We start from the raw sequence: 26,157 nt of genomic DNA on the forward strand, positions 1-26,157 counted from the left end.
ATGTCATCTTGACCATAGCAGTGTTTGTTGAACCCCCTTCCTGCTTGTGTCTGTTGTTACAGGATGCTGCCTCTCCTCACCTCTGGCTCAGAGGCCTGTTCTCTCCTACAGACAGCCACCCAATCCCAGGAAGATTCTCACCCGCAACCACAGGCCATACTACGGTAATGCTAATCCTGGAACTCTTCCTTGCAACAAACCCCGTTGCCAACTTTGTCCACATACTTATTCTGGGGACACCATCACTGGACCTAACCACATCAGTTACAGGACATGGGGCTCATGCACCTGTACCTCAGCCACTGTGATATATGCCATCATGTGCTCGCAATGCTTCTCTTTTGTACATTGGACAGGCTGGACAATCGTTTTGCCAAAGAATGAATGGACACAGAGCAGACATTAAGAATCAGAATGCTCGTAAACCAGTCAGTGAGTATTGCAGTGGAGTGGGCCATACTGTTAAAGACCTGAGAATACACATCTTAAAACAAAGAGACTTTAACACCAGATTACAAAGGGAAACACCTGCAGTCAAACTGGAGTTTATGCTCAAATTCGATACTTTGCTCTTTGGCCTCAATAGAGATACCAAGTACCTTATGCATTAGAAAGGCAACTTCCCCATCTTTGATATTCATAGTGATCACAGACGAGCGACTTAACTTAATAGACGCTTGCCGTAAGTAATTTTCTGGGACCAAAATTCTTAGTTTCAGCCTCCCCCTGCCCCGGTAAAGATCACCTATTTTATCTCATTGTCGCTTCCATACCCCTTTCACACAAATGGTGGGTGGTATCCCACCAGTGGTGTTGACAGCTGCTGTGGGCCCTGGGGCAAGATGGGGGGGACCCTGGCTCCGTGCCCCAGAAGGGGCAGGACCAAGAGTGGAAATCATCCCTCAGCACCACTCACACCTGCTGCCAAAGTAGCTCCAGTCCCCTTTGAAAGGCCGGGCCCAGAGGCAACTGCCCTCCTTGCCCCCACCCCATCAGCAGGCCTGGATCTCACTATGTAAGTTAAGTGTCAGCAACCTCCAGTATGGATGCCAAGCATAACACACACTTTAATTTTCATTGGCACATGAGGTGGGAGCTCAGCTCTGCCCCTCCTCCCCCATGCAGCCAGGAGCTTGCTCAAAGCCATGCCAGCTGTGGGTTAACAAAAGACCAGCTAATGCTACAACCACCACCTAAACGGTAAAGCTCTGAATCTTTATTTATTTATGAATGATGCTATTGTAAGTAGGAATGTTAATGATTCAAAAACTACAAGAAGTCCTGTGGCACTTTAGTCTGTAAGGTGCCACAGGACTTCTTGTTGTTTTTGAAGATAATGACTAAAAAGTATCACCAACACGCAGACAATACATAGAGGTCAAAAGGTCAAATTTCAGCACTTCTCTTTGGAAAGGTTGCTGACCCCAATGTAGCTTAAGGGCACCTGTCTGTCATTCCCCAGTAATCGCCTGTTAGCTCCTACTTGCTTGGACATGTCAGTCTCTGGGCTGGTTAGATACTGCCTGTCATCTGGCACCTGTGAGTGCTACATACCTGGGGAGCAGTAAAGGAATGCAAGTGTTACTTGTTTGTTCAGGCTTGGTAGTATATTGAATAAGCTCTTAACTTTACAGGGTGGTGGAGAGAAAAATATGAAGATATGACCAGCTAACAGCGCAGAACCCAGAAAGCAAAGGAAAAGAACCCCGAATTTATTATTTTTTTAAACCAATCTTATGATTTTGGGGAATCTGACTCATGATTTTTGAATGCTTGAGGTTGGCTGTACTGCGTAGCTTAGATTCCTAAGCGTGATTGTACAAAGCTTTCAAGCTAAAGCTGTTTCATTAATATAAAAGGCCAGGCACTTATTTCATTTTCATAGCGATAAGACAATCCGCAGCAAACTTTGATTCACAGCAGAGTTCTTCTCAGTTTTGTGTAAGAAAATGTAAACTTGGGGAGCAGGTAAAATGAAACAGAAAAATCTGCTGTGGAAAAGTGGCTTTTAAAGCTAATGGAAATATGTGGACATTATTGTGGCATATGCCAGAGATTAGGCAATTTATGGATTTTGATGGGTTCATAGATGCATGTAACATGAGGCTGATGATGATGGCAACTTGGTAATTATCTAATTTGATAAAGCATGTTACAAACATTAATGACTAAATATCATAGAAATGTGAGCTCAGTCACAGAAAAGTAAACTGAGGCACACAGCAATTGGGACAGTGGCAGAACTGCAAAAGGTATCTTGTGTTTTGATACTTAGGCATTCCTTGAAACATTACTATTTATTATTCGTACTGAGGTAGTGGCAGAGAGCCAGAGTCATAGACCAGAACCCTTCTGTGCTTGGTGCTGTACATGTGCTGAACAAGACAGTGCCTGTCCCCAAACCTCATTCTTCTTGATTGAGAGGTGGGTGAGGAGACCAGCCTGAGAAGGATGTGGGAATGTTTTCATGGAGCACACTGCCCTTCTATCCCATATTGCTGCTTTGGAACATTAAGTACATAATGGGTCAGAGATTCTTGGAGATTATTGAGATTTTTGGTGGAGGACACTGCAACAGACAGTGAAAAAGGCTGAGTTTGTTTCCAGAGCCTGTTGTTTTGCTGGTTTCGTCTCATCCCAAATTGACTCCCTGGGCAGAGGACTCTCTGTCCAATAACGGAACTAGAAACAGGAGGTCAGAGCTGCCTGGGAAATTATTGGGTTATTATGGGACCTGCCCATTATGCCCAGCTATGCAGGCAGCTGAGCATCTTGGTCATACATGAATACAATCTTTTCATTTAAAAAAATCTGCAAATTTTCAAATGTCCAGCTGAGCAGGAAACTGCTGTGTGATTCTGAGCTGGCAGAATCTATTGCCTAACCTTGCTTGTTTGCTATAATACACTCTGGGCATTTTGTCTGAGGCACTTCCTGTATCGTGGAAGCCAAAGCCAATGCTTAAGATACATGCGCGTGTTAGGAATGGTTCTAAGTTCTGGATTTCAAACTTCACATGGAACTTCCTCCATTGTTGGAGGTGCTTGGACTTAGATTCAGCTTGACTGTGGGGATCAGTCTGAGACATGGCCTTTGGTTCTAGGTGGGCAGCAATTCTGAATTCCCTGGGTGGGTTCTGCTCTCATGGCAGAGCTGATAACTAGTCTGCCTGCTGCAAAGTCACGGGGAGGTGGGAGGGTAAGGGCTTGATTCAGCCCCTTGCCCTACACAGAGTATCTTACCCCTTGAGTGGTGGGACTGATTTACTTCAGAGAGCTGTATGTTGTTGTATGGGAATCAATCCCTAAGGCAGGTCTATATAGGAACTAGACCAATGACAAGCATCTTAGGCTAGTAAGTGGGCTGCATGAGTGGCCCTCCTTCCTCTCAGTGGGGTGCAAGATTGTCGTAACCAAGATGTTCTCCCAGGAGAGGGTGGTTTTGCTAACCGCACTCGTGTACCTCATATCTGTGGCCAGTGCCGACTGACCCATAGCAGTGCTTTGCTTGGATGCGGAGGGAGCACATGGCTCTCACAGTCAATGTTGTGTGCAGTCAGCACGCACCTCACTGACCTGCCCTTGTTCTACTTTAGTAATACTGGTAGCAAAAAACCCCACACCGATGGAAACCAGCAGAATCTGGCAACCCTGCACATGGGCAAGGGTGGGAGAATGACTGGTGGGTCACATGTACAACTCCAATGGGCCCCATGGGGTCCCCGCAAGGCCAGTTGTCCATCACTGAGCTGACTCAGGCTTGTGGGCCTTGGGGCTGTTTCAGGCTAGAGTGTGAGCCCTGAGAGACCCAGTCGCCTCACAGCATCTGAGAGTCCAATCTCCAGCCATTTGCAGCGTAGACATGTCCCAAACAACCAAAATCCCAAGCACACCATCCCCATTGCTGTGTGCCCTCACTTCACACCAATTCTGGCCCTTAGGGGTGTAATTTCAGTTAAGGCTTTTTTTTTTTAAACGCTTTCACAGAATCATAGGGCGGGAAGGGACCTCAGGAGGTCATCTCGTCCAGCCCCCTGCTTCAAGCAGGATCAACCCCTACTAAGCTGCTCCTTGGCTGAGGGAAAGGTTGCCTTTTGCTCTCATTCAGCAGGGTAGGATCTGCTTTGCCTTTGCGTGCATTCTAATGATACATGGCACCATTTTAAAATGGAAATGCTGACAGGCTGGATAAGGTACCATTTCAGAATTTTCCCCTCAGGGCTGTAGTCAGGCTAAATGTTGTCATTGATACTGCCGTGACAGGCTCCTCCTCTTGCTGTGGAGACATGACATCATGCTGACAGCTATGTGGCTTGTTTACCATCGGGGAAGGTAACCAGCAGACACTCGGAGATGGCTTGTTTAAGGAGACTAATAGTCACTTGAAACGCTTAGTGTGAGATGATGAGCTGGAAGCTACACATTGCAGTAGGTCGGGAGGCATGTGGTTTTCAATACAGCCACTTATTCTCTTGTTAGGGTCTCCTCAGGCTGTGAATTCTTCTCCATGGGACAGAAACAAGTTGCATAACTTTGAGGTATGGTTACCATGTAAAAAAATGACACCCCTGAGAGGGAGTATAACTGCACCAGTATCTACCAACTCCTGTTGTATTAATGTGCCATAGTGTAGGTATTCAATACAACCTGAAGTGGTATATGCTGATATGGATCTAAAAAAGTGGGTCTGTCCCACAAAAGCTCATCACCTCATAAATTATTTGGTTAGTCTTTAAAGTGCTACAGGACTTCTGGTTTGTTTGGTTAGAATATGCACTAAAACGGCTACCTCTTTGTTACTGATATAGATACATTTCCTGTCAACGGTGTCCTCCTTTTTTTGGAACGGTCAAATATGGTAGCCCTTGTGCTGCTCTAGGGGACTGAGCCTCAGACGTGCAAGTAGGAGCTGCTTCAGTTTCACCCAATGCCATGCTGGCACAGCTATTTGGCTTAGATCTGTGTGGACCAGGTGCAGAGGTGGAGTCTAACACACCCTGAGCAATGGGCTACATCCATGCCAAAGCTGAAGGTGTTTGGCGTTCATTATGCAGCTGCAGGGCCCTTTTAAAAATGAGAATCTGGATCCAGGTTTACCCGTTTAAACTGCTTCCCTGGTGCCAGAGGGTGTTTGGATGAAGTTGCTTGTTCTGGCCACTCCATGGAGTGCCTGCAAGAAGAAACCACCACTAAGTTTGTTTGTGCCTACTGAGATGCTCAGAGTTGCCTGGGCTTTTTGTAGCAAAGACTATGCTCATTGGGTAGGGTGACCACATTGCCCCTTGGCAAATACCGGACACTTGCCTCCGGAGATGTTCTCCCGTTTCAGGAGTCCTTCACAATGGAGGCTGCTGCCCTATGGTGAGCTACACACTCTCCTGATGAGGGGGAGCGGAGGATGGGGGCTCAGTAACTACTTGGTGCATGGGGAGGAGTGTGCTGAAAATAGGGGCTTCGCGGCCTCCCAGCAGCGGGGGCCAGGGAACAGGGCAGTGGCTCCACATGGGAGCTTCCCCACAGCAGGAGCTACCTCACCGAGACCCAGGGTGTCAGGGAACAGGGCAGCCATCCCATGGAGGGGCTTCCTGGCAGCAGGAGCTGCATCCGCTAGACATGGGGCACCAAGGAACGAGGCAGCTGCCCTGTGGCAGAGCTTGCTATCAGGGAATGGGGCAGCCTCCCCACAGAGGAGCTCCCTGGCAGTGGGGGTGCTGCCCCAAGGCAGAGGGTTCCAGGGAACTGGGCAGCTGCCCTGCAGTGGGGCTCCCTGATAGCAGAGGCTGCCACCCCAAGACACAGGGTGCCAGGGAACAGGATCCCCATGAAATACGGGACAATTTGCCCATTTTCTTAAAAAAGCCAGGATGGCTGTGGGACAGCTTAAATAGGGGACTGTCCTGGGGAAAATGGGATGGATGGTCACCCCATCATTGGGGGCAGCCCAAGGAAGCTTGCCCCGCTGTAGACGGTGCTGTGTATGTGCAGGGGATACAGAAAGGGTTATCCTGTCTGGAGATCAATTAACCTAATGCTTTTCATGAGCCTGATATTTGCTTTCAAAGTAAAACAACAGCGAACAAATGCCCTTTAAGGTCTATGCATCAGAAGATCTGTCTCGTTATTTCATACTGATGGGCCTTTGTCTCAGTTTGAGCACTGGCTTTACAACTCCTTATTGGTAAATAGCATCTGTTGATTTTGTTTTGAGTCCTGTCAATGGAGTTTTACAGATTTATAACTGCAAATCAGCCCATGGGATGTAATCAAACCCATGATTATTTCACATTAAATGGACTATGTGCTACTGTTTTTTCTGCACATACAGAGAAAGCTAATGGGCCATCTCTATTCCACACCAATACGCTACAGGAGTGCTTTCTGTGTTCCGGTGCTCGTCGGTATTGAGGATTGGCTGGGGCGGGGTGGGAGTGTGGAGCTGGCTGAGTACCAGCATCTGTCTGTTCTTTCTTACAAAAATGCACTGCAGGAGAGCCACAAACTACCTCAGTGTGACAGAGAAAAATCTGAGATCCTCAGCCTCCATTGTTCTGTTTAACCATATGAGGCTCTGAGCCTTCCCACCTGTGAATGAAAGTTTCTTCTACTTTTAAAATAAATGTTATCATCAAGGACTAGTGTACACACTGTGTACACACAGATTTCATAGTATTGCAATAAGGAGGGAGGTTTTTTTTAAAAAAAAAAGACTAATATACCAATACAACCCATAGTATGGAGGCACTATGCTGGTATAAGGGCTGTGTGCATTTTGTCTTTATAGGGAATTAACTGTCAAGGATAACAGAAAAGCTTTTTTTCCACTGCTATTCTGGAATAATTCTGCATGTCCACACTGTATTTCAGAATGAAACTGACTTTATTCTGGAATGATCACTCCACTAAGGAGTCGGGGGAAATATTCTGGGAATGGAGCGTCCCTGCAGGGACCTTACGTCTGAATAGCTAAATTACACTGGAATAGTTATGGGGGAGGAAAGATTTCCTATGGGTGGACAAAGAGCGTAGATCAGCATTCCCCTTCTTGTGCAGGAGTATCAGCACACTCACACCTGGGTGGTTGCACTGCTTTAGCTGTATTGGAATAGGTAAAGCAGTGTGTAGACAAAGCTTTGGATCCTTCCTGGACGTGATGGGAATGTTTGTGTGGTCCAGTGACCCTGAAAGGAATGCCAGCAAGAGATTGAACTCCTGTCCAAGCTGGACAGGTCAAAGGGCAGTGAGCAGGCATAGCAGCCAACAGGCAGAACTGAACCTGGAACCGCTAGGGCTTAGTGGAACAGTTTCTGGCGCCTGAGCTAAACGCCAGCTGGCTGTCCACTAAGGCTGTAGGGGAGACTCACCCTTTTTTCTCTGTAAATGGTTTGAGGGCCATTACAAGGGACGGTGAACCACATGCAGTGGCTAGTTACACTAGAGAGTTTTCTTGACAAAACACGCTGTGCATTTATACACACAATGGGGTTTGTCGACAGCGCGTTGACAAAACTCAGCTCTTTCACTGGCAGCCTTCTGTTTCAAAACTTTGAGGCATAATACCTTCGCCAACAGATTTCTCTCGACAAAACAGCTGTGTAAATGCCCCCAAGGGACCTCTCTTGCCAGACAGGGCATCCGCAACAACGGGCAGCCCTGTGCGCTGTACTTCAGAGTGCCTGTTTTGTCGAGAGAGCGGCCAGGCAGTCCAGCTGCTCTGTCAACAGAGCGGAGCGTTCTCCCAATTTGCTTTTGTGTGCTGCCGCGCTCTCCACAGAAGTTTTGTCGGTAAATCTCTTCCGACAGGGACTTCTGCTGACAGAGCACTGTAGTATAACCAAAGCCAGTAGGTGTGTGGGTGACACAGGCGAAGAGCAGCCCAGGCTGGGGGGTCAAGCGAAAAGCCAACAGCCCGTCTTTATGAAAAAGCTGCTTCTGAGAGCCCCAGCCAGGTGACTTGTCTGAGAAGCAGGAACGGCAGAGCCTCGTTCATGCCCCGAGTGACGTCTGGGGAAGGAGCCGCATTCCGGCGGCCTTAGATGCCCTTTGCTTCCCTCGGGCTGTGCTATAAATCTGCTGGCCTGGCGGCGTGTCTCTTGTAGGGAAAAGAATGCAGCTGTGCTCGTGGGTGGCGTTGCCAGCGCGGCCCGCTCGCTGAGACGGAGGGGCCCGTACAGTAGAATAGCGCAGTCCTGCCTGCGGGGCTGTCTCGCTCGGCCTGGCCTGCCTTCTTCCCCGCTAGACTCCAGGGCTGAACGCTTGGCTCTGCGGGCTGTGTGTGTGTGTGTGTGTCTGACTCTTTCTTGGTGAGGAGAAACGCATGCGTACAGCTCCCCCTCCGCTCCTCCACCAGTCTAGCTGCAGGAAACCAGCTGCTGCTGGCCTGCATCAGGGGAGCTGAGCGGGTTAAACCTGGGGCTTGAGGTGAGGAGGGGGGAAAGAGACATCTCAGGGTGAGAAGTGTGAATTCCTCACAGTCTGTCTGACAGCTATAAAACCGACTAAAGCCGACTTGGGAAAGCCACTAGGCAGCTCCTCCTCGCTGGAAGCCCAGGCTCTTTGGCTGCCCTTTGAAGTTTGAGGAGAGAGTGAGAGGGAGGGAGAGCGAGAGAGAGAGAGAAAGAGTGTATCTGCAGCTCCTGCTCCTCCTTTTGCTGCTGTTGCTGCTGCTGCTGCTGCTGCTACTCCACACTTTCCCCCCACACACAAGCCTTTGCACCTGGTGTCTGGAGCATCTTCAGCCTTAAAACAAACCCCTTGCACCTTGCTGGCACTTCCCAATTTTTCAAGGTATGGCTTATTTATTGTACTTTCATGGCAGTGATACACAAGATTTTAAATATATTGATTTAGAAGAAGAAGACAAAGGAAAAGGAACCAAAATAAGAAGAGACAAACCTTCCCCCCTCCCCCTCCCAACCAAGCAAAATCTGTTGAAGTGCCAGAAAAGCAACCAGCCCCTTTGGGTTCACTTTGGAGCTAGGTTAGACTTTGTTGGAGTCATGTTCTGTGTCAGGAGACAGTTATGTAACCTGGTAGACTTATTGGATGGGAAAGACCTGAAAACTGTCTCTCTCTCTCTCTCCCTTTCTGCTTTGCCATTGGAACACCGGATTTCAATTCTGTCCATAGACTCATTGATTGCCCTTCCGTTTTTGATAGGTTTTTATTTTAGCTGTGGTTTTCTCTCTGACTCTGCCCCACTAAAGATGGATGGTTGGGTGCTGAGGGTTTTTATTTTTGACTGAACAAAGGATAACCCCTGAGCAAGCTGTTTTATTGGCTTTGGACCAGCAGTGTCTGGAAGTCTTAATGAAAACCAAGTGTAAGGCAAGTCTCAGCCACCTGTCCTGGGGACGCACAGCCAAGAATTCTGGGCTTCAGTTAATCAATGAACTTTAAGCTTTGGAAACCATATTCAGAATATTAAGTGAATACATGCAGGGGGGAGGCAGGGGCTAAGAAAACTAACTGATGACCCCTTTAAGTCAGACACTAGCTAAATTTGTGGTGATTTTCACACTAGGGCCACTGTCCCGAAACGGCTACAAAAGCTCAAGTTGAGAAAGGGAGAGAGTTTAAAGGGGTGGAAGAGGAACACTTGTATGCTCCAGATCTGATGACAATCTCCTTTCCCCATGGGTTGTCTGGATCTTACTCAGCTTCCCACTTTATTGAATATTTACTTTTCAAGGGAAGTCTAGTGTTAGCCCAGAGGTTTTTCCTCTCAGACATGTGGTGCTTTGGTTACCTGAAACATGATTTCCTGTAATTTTGCTTATCTCTGTCTCCCACTGTGGGGTTTCACTTCACTCTAAAGTGGACTATGGTATTGAGCTGCATTTTCTTTAAAGTCATGTCAATCTGGGTGGCTGGGTTTTCTGTTACCCTTCCTTTCACAGATGTTCTAGGGTGTAGAAATGAAAGGCTGACATTTGTTGATTTAAAAAAAAAGAGAAAGACAAAAAGAAAAAGCTTTTGAGGATTTCTTTGCTATCGGAACAGACTTTTCCATCAGCAGGAACTAAAGTAGAACAAGAGGAACTGCTGTTTTTAAAAAAGAAAAAATAAAGGGTGTCAACTGTGATTTATTTTAATTTGTGGCATGGCAAAGCTGCAGCAGAAAATATTCAAATGATCTTGCTTTTTAAATACTGCTCTTTCTTTTTCTCTAAAGCTTTCTGCAGAGCATTTGCAACCCTTTGCTCAACTTAAAAACATAGACATGCTCTGCATTTCGGCTAATTCTCTTGCTGCCAAGTGCTTGCATGTAATTCCTTCAGAGCCAGAACCCCAGCTGGTGTAAATCAACATGACTCCGTCGTATTCAGTGGACAGAGGTTTGCGATGGATGACCTAGTGTGAGAATAAATTATCCTGACAGCAACACTGAGAGGAGACATTGGTTTCAAACGGAGCTACATCAATTTACACCAGTTGAACATCTACCCACCACATTTTTTAATTAATTAACTGTATAGCAATTATGGCTACTGTAAAATCCCTCAGTCCTTTTCTTAAGGTAAAGTAATTCTTGCTAGTAAACAGATCCTGATTCTCCTTTATGATCAATGTTATTTTGCTTATTGGTGGTGAGGCTATAAAGTAGGATATTTGGTGCTGTCCCTTATATGGACTCTGTAACCTAATGTGTCTGACACTGTAGTATGGATCTGATCACTAAAAACATTCCATTAATGAAATAACACCTGTGTTTTGAATGGATACTTTTGGACCTCTTGCTTTATAGAATGAAAATAATTAAATGGTGCTGGAGCAGCTTCTTCATCCGTGAAAGTTCTCACCTGAAGGGGACCCTGGCCATTGTGCTTTTTGTAGGAAACATTGCCTTTGTGATCTCCCAGGTAAGTGTATCCACTGGGCAGGTAAATTGCTGGTGCTGAAGGGATAGCTCCATGTTCACCTGGCAGGCTGGTTTCTGAGCTCAGGAACAGAAAGAGGCACGTGCCACAGAGCTCAGGTATTTTCCAGCGCACGCACGTCTTAGCACTCTGTATTTTACAATCTGCAAGCAAAGACTCTTGAAAGTATGTGGCAGTTAGTTATTCCATTGACAGGTTTTTCTTCTGCAACTTGGATCTCACTAAGAAGGATCTCACCTTCTCCACAGCATTTACATAACATGACATTATTGTTCCGTGTTCATTAGGTGAGACAGTCCATTCACCCTGGGGCTTTGGTCAGTTGCTAGATTTTTGGATCCTGTTTCACAGAATGCCATTATCGTTTCTCAGGAAATGCAGCATTCCGCAGCCAGGAGAACGGGTGGAAACGTTTACCCCTGCCCCCATGAAAAATTAATCTTCTCGTGTCCTGGAGATGATACATCTGATGTTTATTGAGACAGGCTGTCACGGTCCATGCGTGGGAGCAGACCAGTCATGGTAATACATTAAAAGCCCAGAGCCAGAACAGGGCACATTCACTCTAGGTATGGAAGTGCACGAATGTTAGCAGAGTCACTGAGGGAACTCCCTGCTGCTGCTCCACAATGGAAGCAGTCAGCATCACCCTGGGACCTTCTAACAGCAGGGTCCTCAAAGGAAATCTGGGGCCTGGGAGCATCTTCCAAGGTGCCAGGCCGTGCGCCAAAACAGGATGCACAGGCTGCAGCTACAGACTTTGTTGCATCCAGGAAGAGGCAGGCTGATCTGCTGCTGAGCTGCTGAGAGAGCATGATGAAGTAGTGGGGGAGAGACATTTCTCTTCTCCCTTCTACTTCACCACCTGCACAAGGCTGATGAGGGTTTGGGTTTGGAAGATGCTGTTGTCATTGCCCTTGTAATTAAACCTAAGAACTGCCATATTGGGCAGAGCCAACGGTCCAGGAAGCTCAGTACCCTGTCTTTGATGGGGGCCAGGATCAGAACTTCAGTGGGAGTGTACACAACGGGTTGGTTGGAGTGATTTACCCCTTTCACTTGCAGCTTCTGGTAATCATAAATTTCAGGTTGCCCTGGAGCATGAAGCCCCATCCAGTGGGGCCAGCAGCCCTGGAACAAGGTGGGAAGAGGCGGGACCTAGGGCCATTAGAGCTGCTCAGAATGTGGCACTGCCCCTCCTTCCCTTCCTCTGAACCGCATGGAGTGGCAGAGTAGCGCTGCTGCAGCATTTCACAGGAGCCTGGAGCTGGGCCTGGTCCCATTCTGGCCATCTGAGCTAATAGCTAATGATGGACCTATCCTCCATGAACTTACCTGTTCTTTCTTCCACAGATCAGCTGTGTGTTGTGTGGGAAAGTACTTCCTCTTGTTTGTTATATCTGCCACCTCTTAATTTCATTGGGTGAACCCTGTTTGTTGTGGGGCAGGAACAATTGAATAATACTTTTCTTCCACATCATAACTCTAACGAGTTCTGTCATATCCCCCTTCCCTTTGATGATCTCTTTTCTAAGATGAACAACCATAATTCTTCTAGTCTCTCCTTGGATAAAGTCATCCTATGGTCTTCAATCAATTTAGATCTTCAACATCTTGCATTTGAATTCAGTGTGGGCCAAGAATCAGAATACACTGACGGGTTAATTAAGAGCACTATCTTCATCTGGGAGATGTTGAGGGCCCACGTGACTCCATCAGAATACCCATTTTAAGTTAATGGGAATTCTGGCTGAGTGAGGACTGAAGCCGAGAATCTTTGTCTCTTGGAAGTGGGCATGGAAGGTGGGTAGAAGTTTCATAAGGTCCTGGATTAGAGCTGGTTGAAAATTTTCTGAAAAAAAAAAAAAATAGAAAAGTAAACAGTTTATGGGATCAACATTTTCCAACTGAAAAATGTATTGCAGGAATGCGTCAAGTTCAATGAGATGTCATTAAAAATAAAATGATTCATTTCAATGAGGCCAAAACATTTAATGCCATCTTATTGAAATGTTTCATTCTGATTTTGTGTTTCAAAATTACTTTTTCATTCTGAAATTTATAATATAATATAATCAAAGTGAAATGGGTACACTGATCTGAAACAATTTTTTTTCAGAAAATACCCTGTCATGAGTGATTCTAAATGTTGCCACTTTGGAACAAAAATCAAACTTTGAAATCATGGAGTTTCCCACAAGACAGCACTTCTAGTTCCTGTGCTGCTGTGTCGCCAGTGTGGTGGGAAATGCCATGTCTCTTCTGTGTGCAGAAGGCCATGCCATGGAGAATTCTCAGGCAGATTCCTCATCCCCAGTGCACTGTGATTGTATGTACAAATGTGCAGCATGGGGTGGGTTGTGGGGGTGGTGAGAACATGGCCTGTGAGCTGCATGGATCCATCGCATGGCAGAGTGCCAGTTGGAGGGTGATCCCATGCCCCTAATAACCTCATTCTCCCCCCACCCAAAGTCCTTTTGCTTGGACTTTGCTCCAGTGGATCCAGTTTTTGCCTCTGAGTGGGGTCTGCTCTCTTGGAGCCTAGAATCACTGTGAAGAACTCCTAGTGACACTAACGCAGCAGTGTAAATGTTTAACGCCTCTTCTCTCCTGAACATGAATGCCCTGCATTGTGAACAGGACAACGCACAGACATCAAACAGCCTCGAAGATGGAGCAGATGTCACAGCATACTGGTGGGGGGAGTGGACCAAATGGACCGCGTGCACAAGAACCTGTGGGGGAGGTATCAAATCCCAGGAGAGGCACTGCCTCCGGCAGAGGTATTGTCACAATAATTAAGTGAGACATATGTACTGGACAGGCAGAATATTGTAACACTGTGTCCCTGGCTTGTTAGACAAACTGCACAGAATTTCTGCTCTCAGGCCCATTCTGGCAACTCCACTGAAATCTCTGGAAGTCAGTCTGTGTATTCCACAGATGAAATTGATCCAGTAAATTCATCTTTGGGGAAATTACTGGACTGAAAGCCCTGGAGAATGAACATCTCTCTCTGTCCATAGAACAGGGACCACACACAAGCTTCCAAGTTCCACTCGCTGCCTTTGTGCTTCAGTCCTGAGCAGGAAGGACAGACTCTCAGGGTGAGAAGTCTGTGTCCCCTGTCTCTGTCCGTTCAGTGAATGAGCAGTCTTTCTGCTCATGCAACCAAATAAGAGTGTCTGTCACTGCCAGGGAGACTGGGTGTTTTTATGGTGTGGATGGTTGTCTTCTAGGAGCTGAGCTCAGTTCACCAGCTCATTACTCACAAAGGAACAGAGTCATAGATTTTAGATCCAGAAGGGAACATTAGATCATTTAGTCTCACCTAGAACTAAAAAGAACTAGATAAATTCATGGAGGGTAGGTCTATCAGTGGCTGTTAGCCAGGATGGGTATGACTGGTGTCCCTCGTCTCTGAGAGCCTGGAAATGGACAACAGGAGAGGGATCACTCAATGATTATCTGCTCTGTTCACCCTTTCTGGGGCATCTGACATTGGCCCACTGTTTGGAGACAGGATACTCGGCTAGATGCACCTTTGATCTGAGCCAGTCTGGCCATTCTTGTGTTCATCTCCTATTTAGTCACACCTGTGCTCTGATCATGCTTCTCCACAGGAGCACCCAAACCCTGCTCCTGGTAGAAGCACCTAGTGGGTGGGACCATCCGAAGCAGGAGACGGGTCTGGGGCAACTGTGCCTCTTTGCATATAGCATAAGTCGTGGGGTTTCATTGTTATTTCTTTATGGGTTCAATACTTTGTACTTAACTAAAGCATATAATCCTGAAAAAGATCTGTCTGTCCATCTATCTATCTGTCTGTCTATCCCTCCTGCATTACTCATATGCATGTTGAACCATTTTTCATGTTTAAATAGAGTAGGGTGACCGCATTGCTGTATGGCAAATACAGGACACCAGCCTCCGGGGATGGGGGACCGCTGTCCCATGTCAGTGCTCCTTGGCAATGCAGTCTGCTGTGCCATGGTGATGCACTAGGGATGGGGCCTCCACAGCCTCCTGGTGTGGGATGGGTAGGGAACAGGGCAGCTGCCCCATGGTGGAGCTCACCAGCAGCGGGTATTGCCATCATGGGGTTCTTGGGGGAGCCACCCTGCAGAGATGCTCCTTGGTAGTGTGAGCTGCTGCCCCAAGGCACTGGGCGCTGCGGAACTGGGCAGCTGCCCTGCAGCGGGGTTCCCTGGCAGCGGAGGCTGCTGTCCCAAGATACCAGGTGCCGGAGAGCAGGAGCCCTGCAAAATACCTATTTTCTTTAAAACAAAAAAAAAAAAAAAATCAGGACACCTGTGAGAGTTTAAATAAGGGACTGTCCTGGTAAAAAAGGGACAGATGGTCATCTTAAAATAGAGTAATTAACAACAATTCTGTGGTGGACTGCCTGTCTATTAGTAAGTGTTCAGAGTACCTAGTATAGTTGGGCTTGAGCCTTGAGGTGCTACTATACTAAACTTAATAAGCACTTATAGTAATATACGTCAAGGGCACCTTTGCCACTGGCGTTAATAGTATCAAGGTTTTAAGGTATTGCCTCTATTTGTGGGAACCCCTATAAAAATAAGGAAGGTAGATTTTATTTGGCAAAGATTTCTAACTCCGTATCTAACCATCCTGTCTTTATTCAGAAGAAAGTCCGTGAGTGGGCTTGCTAATAAAACTTGCACTGGGACATCCAAAAGATACCAGCTCTGCAAAGTACAAGTAAGAATATTCTTTTCTTGTGGGAAATGTTCCAGATCAGAAATCTTTAATCATGTCTTTAGTACAACAGCATTTCTGGGTATTGTGCCAGAGTGGGGTTTGACTGGTACGCTGCTTGTCCAAAACCAAGTGACTGCATTTTGATTCTTCCACTTTTTGATGGCTTCCATAATTGCAGTATCTGCAGAGTCCTGCCAATCTGCGGATATCTGTGATGAATTTTTTGCAGATATTGGAGCAGACGGGGATACTACGGAAAGGGCTCTACACAGGGGCTTGTCCTGCTCCGCCTTACCTGGCACTTACTGGGGAGAAGGCCTGTTGATGTGGGGACAGAAGGGTCAGTTGTCCTATTCCCCCCAGGCCCAGCATTTAAAGGAGCTCAGTGCTCTGGGCCCCTTTAAACTGCAGTGGTTGCACATGGCTGTGACGGAGTAGGGGAGGGCCCAGCATCACAGTCAGGACAGCACTGAGAGCTGACTGCTGTTGGCCCTGCTGCTTCCTCTCTTGGCTCTGCCCCTTCCAGGGTGCAGAGCCAGGCGCACCTTCCACCTTGCCCATGGTGGCTGTCAGTGCTGCTGTCAGTGAACAGGGTGCTCTGACCCTGCTCCTCCACAGGAACACCCTAACTCCACTCCCTGGCATGAGTGTCCTGTGGGCAGGGCCATCTGGAGGCAGGAGGCGGGGCCTTGGACAACACCTCTCTGTTGCCCCAGGCATATGGTCTGGGGCAACCTTCTCACACCCCTGCTGTACTGCAGATGCTACCCCTTCCCCAGCTCTGCCCCTACTCCGTCCCTGCCTGCTCTCTCCCCTGAGCAGCACTGCCTGGGGGATTATGGAGTCTGACACTGTGACAGCAGGGGTCACCACGCTCCCTACTCACCATGTGGGTGGTGGGAGGTGACCTCTGCTGCTGCAATGCCCGTGCCCCATAATCCCCCCAGTCTGTGCTCTCCATTGTGGGGTTGGGGCAGTCATCGCAGGGTCCCCAAAATCACTAGGCCTAAGAAGACTGCCCCACTTTGATGGGTAGCTGTGCTGGTGGGAAGGAATGGGAAAAGCATCCTTGGGATGCACACACATCCACCCATGCAGATGCACTTCCTGAGAGCAGGGAACTGTGAGACCGCTGGCTGCAGTGGAGTTGTAGGTGGGGATACGGGTATAAAGCAGATTGCGGGTCAGATGCAGATTGTTTACAGCAGAGGTGGATTGGAGGTAGATCCAGAGGTGGATTGGATATGGATCCACATTTTTGTGTCCACACAAGGCTCTAAGGATCTGAGCCCATTATAAGACCCCTTTGTAGTAGGGAGCAGGGTGGTCCCTCGTTTAACAGACAGGGGATTGGGGTGCAGAAGGATGAAGTAACGTGGCCTCCCTTGCAGAGTAAGCCTGGAGAAGAGCTGGAAACAGAGCCCAGCTCAATGTCTGAGGGTTTGTTTTCCCTACGCTGGGGATCGACGCTGCAGCAATCAATCCACTGGCAGTTGACTTATCGCAACTGCTTAGATGTGATAAATCAATCTTCCAGCGCTCTCCCGTCAACACCCACCAAACCAAGAAGAGCAGCCAGTGTTGAGGGGAGAGCAGCTCCTGCCAACCTTGCCAAGTGGAAGATTCCGTGGCGAGTATATCGACTTCAGCGACGCAAAGAGCTGAACTAGATTGAGGGCGCCACATAGTGTAGACTAGGTCTGAGCCAGCTATAGCCCATAGCCGGGAGCTGCAGCTGCACCTCATAAGTGGGGGTTTTGGTAGGCGGAACTGCCTTTTTCCTTCTTTCTTCCTCCCCCAGGTTGAGGGACTACAGAGAAAGTTTCAAGCAGTGCCTTGCACTGCTTCCCAACGGCCCTGCAGAAGAGCTGCACCAGTGAGGCTGTGTGTCAGGCACTCTGCTGACAATTCCAGTGGGAGCAGAAGGAGCTGAGCTACCTTGCAGAAAGCGCTCGGTGCTTTGCAGTACTGAGCCTTTAAGAGATAGGAAGCAGCCAGGCTCCAGGGACTGGAATAGGCCATGAAATGCTAATTGTAGAAGTGGCCGCCTGAGGTTTGCCAGAAGGTTTTCCTGCATTTTGTTTTCATCAGGATATTAATGTATCCCATTCTAGGAGTGCCCCCCAACCGGAAGGAGCTTTCGAGAGGAACAGTGTTCATCATTTAACTCCCATGTGTATAATGGAAGAACATATCAATGGAAACCTTTATATCCTGGTAACAAGACATTCTTTGTGCGTTCTATAATGCCTAGCCAAAATATTTTGATAGTGATGAGGCTATATCCTTCAGGAAGACGTGGGGACACCACCTGCTCAAGCTCAAAGGAGCATTCTGCAGACACAAAGCATTTAAAAAAATGACAAATTAGCTCAAAGTTTGGATGCTCTCTTGGGCAAAATTCCTGTTGACGCCAGTGACTCTAGGCTTGCAGACTTAAGATTTAACAGACAAGATAGCACAGAGAGATTTACGAATCATGGTGTCCAACCAGCTCTGAAGCGAAATAACCACATTATTCTGAAAATATATTTATTGTTCAAGCCGACTAGCCACACTCAACTGGCCAAGTGGATAGCATGTTGGACACCACGGAATTAGAATCTGGCTTGTCCAAGCAAAATGTGCTCTGAAGAGTTCAGTGTGGCCAGGGATTGACTCATTTCATTTCAGTGGCATTTGATAATACACACTCATCACCTCTGTAAATAGTTCTTTATTTTATCTAGTGTCATGGAAATGGGACCAGTCAACACAATGGTTACATAAGACAAAACTTTTTTTAAATGGCCTATGTGACTTTTGTGCCTACATCCCATTTTCAGAAATGACTCAGATATGTATTACTGTTTTTTTTTCTCTTGGACTTTGGCTCCTACAGACCAGATTTTTAAAGGTATTTAGGCACCTACTACTGCAGATAGGACTGAGTGAGATTTCCAAAAGCACGTAGGCATTAACTCCCATTGCCATCAGTGAAAGTTAGGCACTTTTAAAAATTCCACTAAGTCCCTATCTCTATTTGTAGTTTCTCAGATAACTTGGAAAATTGTTATTTACATGCTGACCCTGAGTGACTTAGGCTCAGATTTTCAAAGGCATTTAGTTGTTGTTGCACTTAGCAGTATGATACCTAACTTATTTAGGAATCTAAAGTTCATTTTCAAAATAAGATTTAGTTTATTAAATTAAGCAGCGCAACACTGAACACAGCAATACCTAAAGACCTCTGGTCATCTGGGTCTGAGGCTATGTCTACACTAGCCCAGAAGATTGACCGACTCAGGGTAGATCTTCCGGTTCAATTTCTGGTAGGGATATGTGAAATTGACCTATCAGGGGTCTGCATCAATCCCTGTACTCCTTACGAGATGCGAGGAGTAACGGAGGTCAATGGGAGAAACTCTCCTGTTGACATTTTTCAATGAAGACTTCCAGATAAGTCGCTTGCAGATACATCGATTCTAGCTACGCAGTTGTAGCTAGACTTGTGTATCTGCAATTGACTTATTTTCCCTAGTGTAGACATAGCCTAAGTCTCTTTTGAAAATGGGTGTTCAGGTCCCAAAGTTCTTATGAAAATTATACCTGTCGTGGCTGGACTGTGTCTGGGTGCTCAATGAAAACCTTTGCATCACTTGGCACAAGAGCCAGGGCTGTTCAGGGGAGCATTGGGATTGCTTGCATCATCCTAACAGAGGCAGCGAGAGGTGGCGCCATGAACCTCCCCATCCCTTTACTTTAGGAGTGGAGCAAGATGCACATCCAAAAAGAAGCTGCAGCCTGAAAATAGTAGGGAGCAGTTGTGCTTCATGCCATCTCTTTGGTCCTCCTATGGTGATACAAGTCCATGTTGCACCCCAACCCCTGCTCAAGGCCTTAGGGTAGAATTTGGCCCCTAATCTGAAGGTGAATAAATTATTTATCATCAGTAATTTCTTTGGCCAATAATAACTCTTTCAAGTGGCCAAGTGGAAATTTCCACAAACATATTCCCTATTGGAAATTACTCATTTCAGTGAATAATTCTTGAACTGTAGCTGGTATGTAAGCAGCTCCTTGTGAGATTCTGAAAAGGATATTTTGAAATTCACGCTGTTTTGATGGGACATAGAGGTCAGAGGTTATATTCTTCTCCCTTACTAGTTGAGAATAACTTTTAGAATCAGGCTTCTGGAGCAAAACCAATTTTGCAATTTGCTCTCTGCAAATATTCTGCAATATCCACTTAAAATTCAGTGTTTCAGTGAAGGCTCCTGCCAGTGGATTTAGCCACCTGAATATGTGTGGAAAGCAAATGCAGCAGGGGGCGCCCACAACACAAGTGAGTTCATTAACCCATTCAGACAGATGCTTGTCAAAAGTTTGCAATGCTTGCCTATATACAGATGTAAAGCTTCTTTTCTCTCAGTGGTAGTCTGTGTGTTTAATATTTACATATGTATATACAGAGAGAGATTAAATACGTCGGCTAGCACATAGGTATTTAATCTAACCTATATATTAGGTAGTTTGTATATGGATAATGTGTATATATAACAAAGCTTTTTATCATATATATGGAATATAGATATATTTAGTCATACATTTAAGTTATATATACTGCAGCTTCCTACACGGGTGAGTAGTCCTTACTCCTGCAAGTAAGCCCATGGACTCTTAGCTTATAAATACAGGTTGAACCTTTCGAATCCAGCACCCTGGAGACCTGGCTGGTGCTGGGCGAGAAAATTCGCTGGAACACAGGAGGTCAATGTTGTCTAGCACATTACCAACACTTCCACTGCTTAGTGGGCTCTCAGGAGACATTTAGGGGTAAATTAGAGCTAAAGAACAGCACAGACCACTCAGAGCCAGGACTGGTGGCTGGAAACAAACTTTATGGAGACATGGGAAACTTGGCCATGCCCACGGTAAATTGTCATCCAGCTAATTAAAATCATGCTAGATTATGGATGGTGCCAGACGAGAGAGTGTTGGATTAGAAAGGTTCAACCTATATACATACATACATTTTTCAAAGCTCCCTTGGAGATGCCCCTCTGCTTGGCTGCATGGAAAATTCACAGCTATGTTGTATAGATAATTGATGACGTTAGCATGTGCAATGGCTTGCTGGAAGTAAGGACTCCTTACCAGTGCAGGGTTTTGCAATGCTGGGTGTCTCATGCTCCCAGAACTGCAATGTGCAGTCTAGTTTCTAAGCCCTAGAAATGGTAGCTCCCGGCATGTTGCTCGCTGTGCAGTTCATCATACGGTTGCTGTTGTTAGCTAGCTTAGATGACGTTAGTTGATGTTGATTATGTTTCTCCTGTTTTGAATCTGCTTCTGTCCTTTCCCCTTAGATGACTATGTTCACATTTCTAGCAAGCCCTGTGACCTGCATTGCACCACCGTGGACGGGCAGAGACAGTTAATGGTTCAGGCTCGGGATGGAACATCCTGCAAATACACTGATTTCCGAGGGGTTTGCGTGTCTGGAAAATGTGAGGTTGTTAAACATTATAGCAAAAATATTGTCAGCAGCATTCAGAAAATTACAACGGGTGCAATATTTGCCTGGCCCTCAATATTCTATTTGCCCTCTTTTCTAGCCCATTGGCTGTGATGGGATTCTGTTTTCCACCCACATGTTGGATAAATGTGGAGTTTGCCAAGGGGATGGAAGTAGCTGCACTCATGTATCTGGGAGCTACAGAAAAGGAAATTCCCATCTTGGTAAGACTTTACATGACCCTTTCCTGTATTTTTAGCTTGTGTCTACTTAAAATTACAGTCATTTTTTGCCTGGAGCCCCAGGCCCTTTAATCTGCTTGTGGAGCCTAGTGTTGTGCACATCAGACAGCACTGAGAGTGGAGGGAAATGGGCACCCTGGTCCTGGCAGTGCTGAGTAGTGGCTGTCCCTAGCCCCGTCCCTTCCTTCTGAGGCTCCACCCCTTCCTGGGTGTGGAACAGCCCCTGCACCTTGCTGGGGGCCTGGCAAGGCTGTTGGTCCCTCTGAGCAGGGATGTCTTTTCAGAAGAATTCTTGCAGGTGGTGAAGATGTGTCATCATGGGGACATTACACTTGAGTGTATTATGGCTTGGGAAGTCAGTGGTGGAGGGTGGCAGATACAGATTTATGAAAAGTCTGCCAGGATGATACAAACCAAAATTTATGGCAGGTGACTGCTGCCCTACCCTAGAGATGCTTCTAGATAAATTATAACTCCCCTCCCTCATCATATTCATAGACAAGTGTGCCCAGATCTATATGGAGGAATAATTTCTTCCTGACCAGCATGAGAATCATTTTACCTGCTGCTGAATGTGACTTGATTTTCTTTTTCTTAGCAGGTACCACTGTAAGTCTTATTATTGGTCATAACATTATTCTGATTTAATTGCACAAGAAATAGAAATGAGATGAACAGTAAGACACACTGTGGATTCAGAAATACTTTTCTTAGTGTAAACAACACAATGGAGCTGCGTTATAAGGCAGACAGATTCTGGTTTACCAATAGGTTTTTGAGCTCAGTCTCAGTGTGTGAAGGCCCAGTAAAATGTGGCTTTGGGTCTGTCTGCACTGCAGCCAGGTGTGAGTGCAGCACCTAGCTGTGATGTAGTCACCTTGAATAGCAATAGCAGTGAAGCTGCAGTAGCATCGGCTAGTCACTTGACTATATGCCCAGCATTCCAGAGCTGCCATGTCTTCGTAGCTGCTGGTATTCAGGAGCTAACTAGATGAAAGTTAGTGCATCGGTGTACAAGTGCTGCAGTCATACCTCTGATTGCAGCATAGACAAATTCTTATTCAGAGATTACAGGCCAGACACTCAGCTGGTGCAAATTGAGGTCAATCTGTTGAAGTGGATAAAGTAATGTCAGGTTACTGGTATGGAGGTTTTCACCCCTGGAAGAAGAAGCAGGAGAACTACCTTATATGGTTGGCCATTATGAGTAATATGATGGTTACTGACATCTGTCATTTTACAGAAATGTAACTGAGAAGGATCAAATGCTCAGAAAACCTCGAAAGTGGCCAAGCTTGATTCTTGAACTCATCTTTGTTCATATTATTGGTTATAAGGTTTTCCTTTCATTAATATATAGTTTTCCGTAGGCTATTCTTTGGTAACACACATTCCTGCTGGAGCCAGAGATATCCAGATAGTAGAACGGAAAAAATCAGCAGATGTTTTGGGTGTGTATGACCTTTTTGTAGTCAGCTAAAAAGTGTTTGTGTAAGCATGTGTGGGGTGTTAGTATGTATTCATTTTTTCTTTGCAAGGAAAAGCATTTGCTGAGAATACATTTGCCAACATAAGCCAAATCCTCAACTGGTGTAACTTGTCATAACACTGTTGAATTCAGTGGTGCTACACTGATTTACACCTGCTGAGAATCTGATGCAGGCAGTACAACCTTTTAGTTGCTTTAACTCTGAACTGTTGAACAACGTATACGACTCTTGTTGCAGAGAATTGTAACAGATCCACGTACATCCTTGATCTCAAATAATTGCCATGCACTTTCATTTCTCTCTGTCCCGTGGAACTTCTGTGTTTCAGAGAAAGTGCATTGGCTATGGCAAGCATTCAGGAAAAAGAGAGTATGGTTAAGGATATGTTTACACAGGGTCGATCTTCTGGAGTTCAATTTCACATGCCTGGTACAGACGTGTGAAATCGAGCTGTCTGGGGTCGGCAGTTGCCCGCTGTACTCTGCCCTATCATGAGGCGTAAGGGAGGTCTCCTGTTGACCTCCCTCTGTGTAGATGGCCAGGTTGGTCGATTGCAGATAAGTGGATTCTAGCTACACAATAGCTGTAGCTAGGCTTGTATATCTGCAATCGACTTACCTTTCTAGTGTGGACCAAGCCTTAGATAATTACCTTGTTGACGTCTTGGTGGAACATTGCTGATGCCCATGACTGAATGCAAGGTTTCAGATGCAGGCAGTGGCAGATTAACATAAGGGCAAAAGGGACAGTTGCCCCAGTCCCTGCTCTCCCCCACCCCAACCATTTGGTAGGCCCCAAGGTCCCTAACTCCATTTTGTTTCAACAATTTGCTTTAATGGAACCAAAAATGTGTTGTGTCATTCTCATTTTAAAATTAATTTGTGTGATTTTGTTTTGCATCATGAGTAATAATAAGCATGAATAGACTTTAAAGTATCAATAATGACGTTACATTCATATTTTAATATTTGGGTGGGAGGCCTTGTGACTGTGTTCTCCCAGGGCCTCACCTGTTCTTCAGGGAGCTGTAGGTTAGTTATTAGGATGCAGGATTTGGCCGGTGTGGGCACATTTGGTCTGCTCAAATGACTCACACAGATGCTTCAGTGAGTGTCAAATTCTGATGCATCCTTCAAGCTCTGTGGTGAGTTGAATGGGGCTCAGGTAGCGAGATTTCCATGTGCTGAGAGAAAGATAATCTCTTTCATTTTATTAAAAAATGGGACTCTGGGTGCAGTCATGAAACCCAGCTGCTTTGTCTACAGCAGCGGTGGGCCACCAAGAAAAGTGAGTGGGCCACATGAGTGGCCCTTTCATCTCAGTGAGCAGTCTGCAGCCCACGGGGGTTCCACCTGCAGCCTGCCAGTCCCTGTCTGCCCCGCCCCACCACACGCCTCTTGTGCACTGGGGAACTGGAGTCCTGCACTTCCCCTCCCTCGCAACACTTTTGGACCACTAGGAATTGCTGATTTGTGCTCCATCCCAGCTCCTCCACCTCTTTCCCAGAGCCTGAAGAGCCATGGACAGCCGACAGCCTTCCAGCTCTGGGAGGGAGGCAGAGGAATGGGGATGGAGCATGAATCAGGGGGTTTGTGGTGCTCCAGAGGGCGAAAGGGGAGGGTGAGGAGTTGGAAGTGTGGGGCTTCACTGCCCTAGTACGTGAAAGGTGCATGGGGGATGGAGGCAGTTGGGGGATACATGCTCTGCAGGTGGCACCCCTGCGGGCCACAGGTTGCTCACTGCTGGTCTATCTCATGTGAGACCTTTATTATTTTAACATGTGTATTGTAGTAGTGCCAAAGAGCCACATCCAGGCTGGGCCCCATTGTTTGAAGCCCCGTACAAACACCAAGGGCATGTCTACACTAGAGAGCGTTGTAGGCAAAACTGGGGTTTTGTCAACAAAACTCTTGGAGCATCTACACACACAATGCATTTTGTTGACAGAAACTGTTGACAAAAAAGTCATGTAGACTCTCTGGTGGTCCTTTGGTTGGCAGAGCAGATCAAAAGATTTGGTGTGTAGACATGATCTGTTGACAGAAGTTGTCAAAACATCTCTTCCGGCAGTAACTTCTGTAGACAGATGCTTCTAGTGTAGAGACAGTTGTAGTAAATGACAGTCCCTGCTTCTTTAGTCTCATACACATGTGCCTAAAATACTGCTGTCGAAATAAAGTAACAATAGCAGCACACTTAATGGTGTTAATGACACTGGCCTTTGTAAAGCACTTAGGGTATGTCTACACAGCAAAGTTATTCCAGAACAGCTTATTCCGGAGTTGTTATACCTTATTCTGAAATAGCATGTCTGCACACAATAGAGACTATTTCAAAATAGAGCCATTGAATGCACGATGGCTTATTTCAAAATAGGCTCTATTCCCTGTCTACACAGTCCCTACTTCAAAACAGATGCTATTCCGCATACAATGAGGCTTATCTATTCTGAAATAAGGAATCTGCCATTTCAGAATTATTTTGAAAAAGCAGTTGCATTCTACAGACACTAGCAAAGTTATTTCAAAATAGAGGCCATTATTTCAAAATAATTTTGCTGTGTAGACATACCTTTAGAGATCTGTTCCTCAAAAGCACTCAATATGAGATAACTATTATTATTATTTTTATTATTTATTATTATTATAAGAAAATCAATGTTTCTTATTATATGAATACAGCTTTAGGACATTCTTATATAGCAAATGTAATAACGTAAGTAAATGCCAGCTGTTATCAGCATCCCGGAAATAAAGATATTCAACATTGTTATGAGAAGCAAACAGCAATGATTAAGACATAATCAGTGTATTCTGAAGCAAGGGAGATTTAGGTTAGATATTACGAAGAGCTTTCTAACTCTAATGATAGTTAAGTATTGAAAATCAGTTACCAGGGTGGTTGTGGAATTCTGCTGTCTCTGGGAGGTTTTTAAGAGCAGGTAGGACAAACACCTGTCAGGTATTGTCTAGGTAGATTTGGTCCTGTCTCAGCACAGGCAGTTGGATTAGATGACTTATTGAGATCTCTGCCAACCCATCCTTGCTGTGATTACCTATTTCATTGGCCTTAGATGAAGCTGATTTCCTGCGCTCTCTTTTTCAGCTGTTGCAGATGAGTCTGGATATTATTTTTTCAATGGGAATTACAAAGTCGACAGCCCAAAGAACTTCAACATTGCCGGCACAGTGTTCAAGTACAGGAGGCCTATGGATGTTTATGAGACTGGCATAGAATATATCGTCGCACAGGGACCAACAAATCAAGGCTTGAATATAATGGTGTGCTCTGGCTTTCTATATTTGTTGGGATAGAAATGATAGGAAGAGA

General features: G+C 46.0%; 1 protein-coding gene across 3 annotated transcripts in view; it reads left to right on the forward strand.

The window, feature by feature from the left end:
• The first annotated feature begins 62 nt into the window (after positions 1 to 62).
• Positions 63 to 26,157, forward strand: part of ADAMTSL2 (ADAMTS like 2) — a 65,489-nt gene continuing 39,394 nt past the window's right edge. The window contains exons 1-9 of one of the 3 annotated variants that reach the window (XM_075015425.1): positions 63 to 164; positions 10,744 to 10,858; positions 13,517 to 13,659; positions 15,526 to 15,601; positions 17,716 to 17,818; positions 20,947 to 21,092; positions 21,196 to 21,319; positions 22,708 to 22,788; positions 25,933 to 26,108. In XM_075015425.1, coding sequence (XP_074871526.1) covers positions 64 to 164; positions 10,744 to 10,858; positions 13,517 to 13,659; positions 15,526 to 15,601; positions 17,716 to 17,818; positions 20,947 to 21,092; positions 21,196 to 21,319; positions 22,708 to 22,788; positions 25,933 to 26,108 — 1,065 coding nt within the window. In that variant the 5' untranslated portion in view covers position 63. Of the gene's footprint in view, positions 165 to 8,597; positions 8,784 to 10,743; positions 10,859 to 13,516; positions 13,660 to 15,525; positions 15,602 to 17,715; positions 17,819 to 20,946; positions 21,093 to 21,195; positions 21,320 to 22,707; positions 22,789 to 25,932; positions 26,109 to 26,157 lie in introns of those variants that run through there. The other 2 variants (XM_075015426.1, XM_075015427.1) reach the window with 2 other exon arrangements.

This window comes from Carettochelys insculpta, chromosome 21 (assembly GCF_033958435.1).
Source record: "Carettochelys insculpta isolate YL-2023 chromosome 21, ASM3395843v1, whole genome shotgun sequence".
Lineage (NCBI taxonomy): Eukaryota > Metazoa > Chordata > Testudines > Carettochelyidae > Carettochelys > Carettochelys insculpta.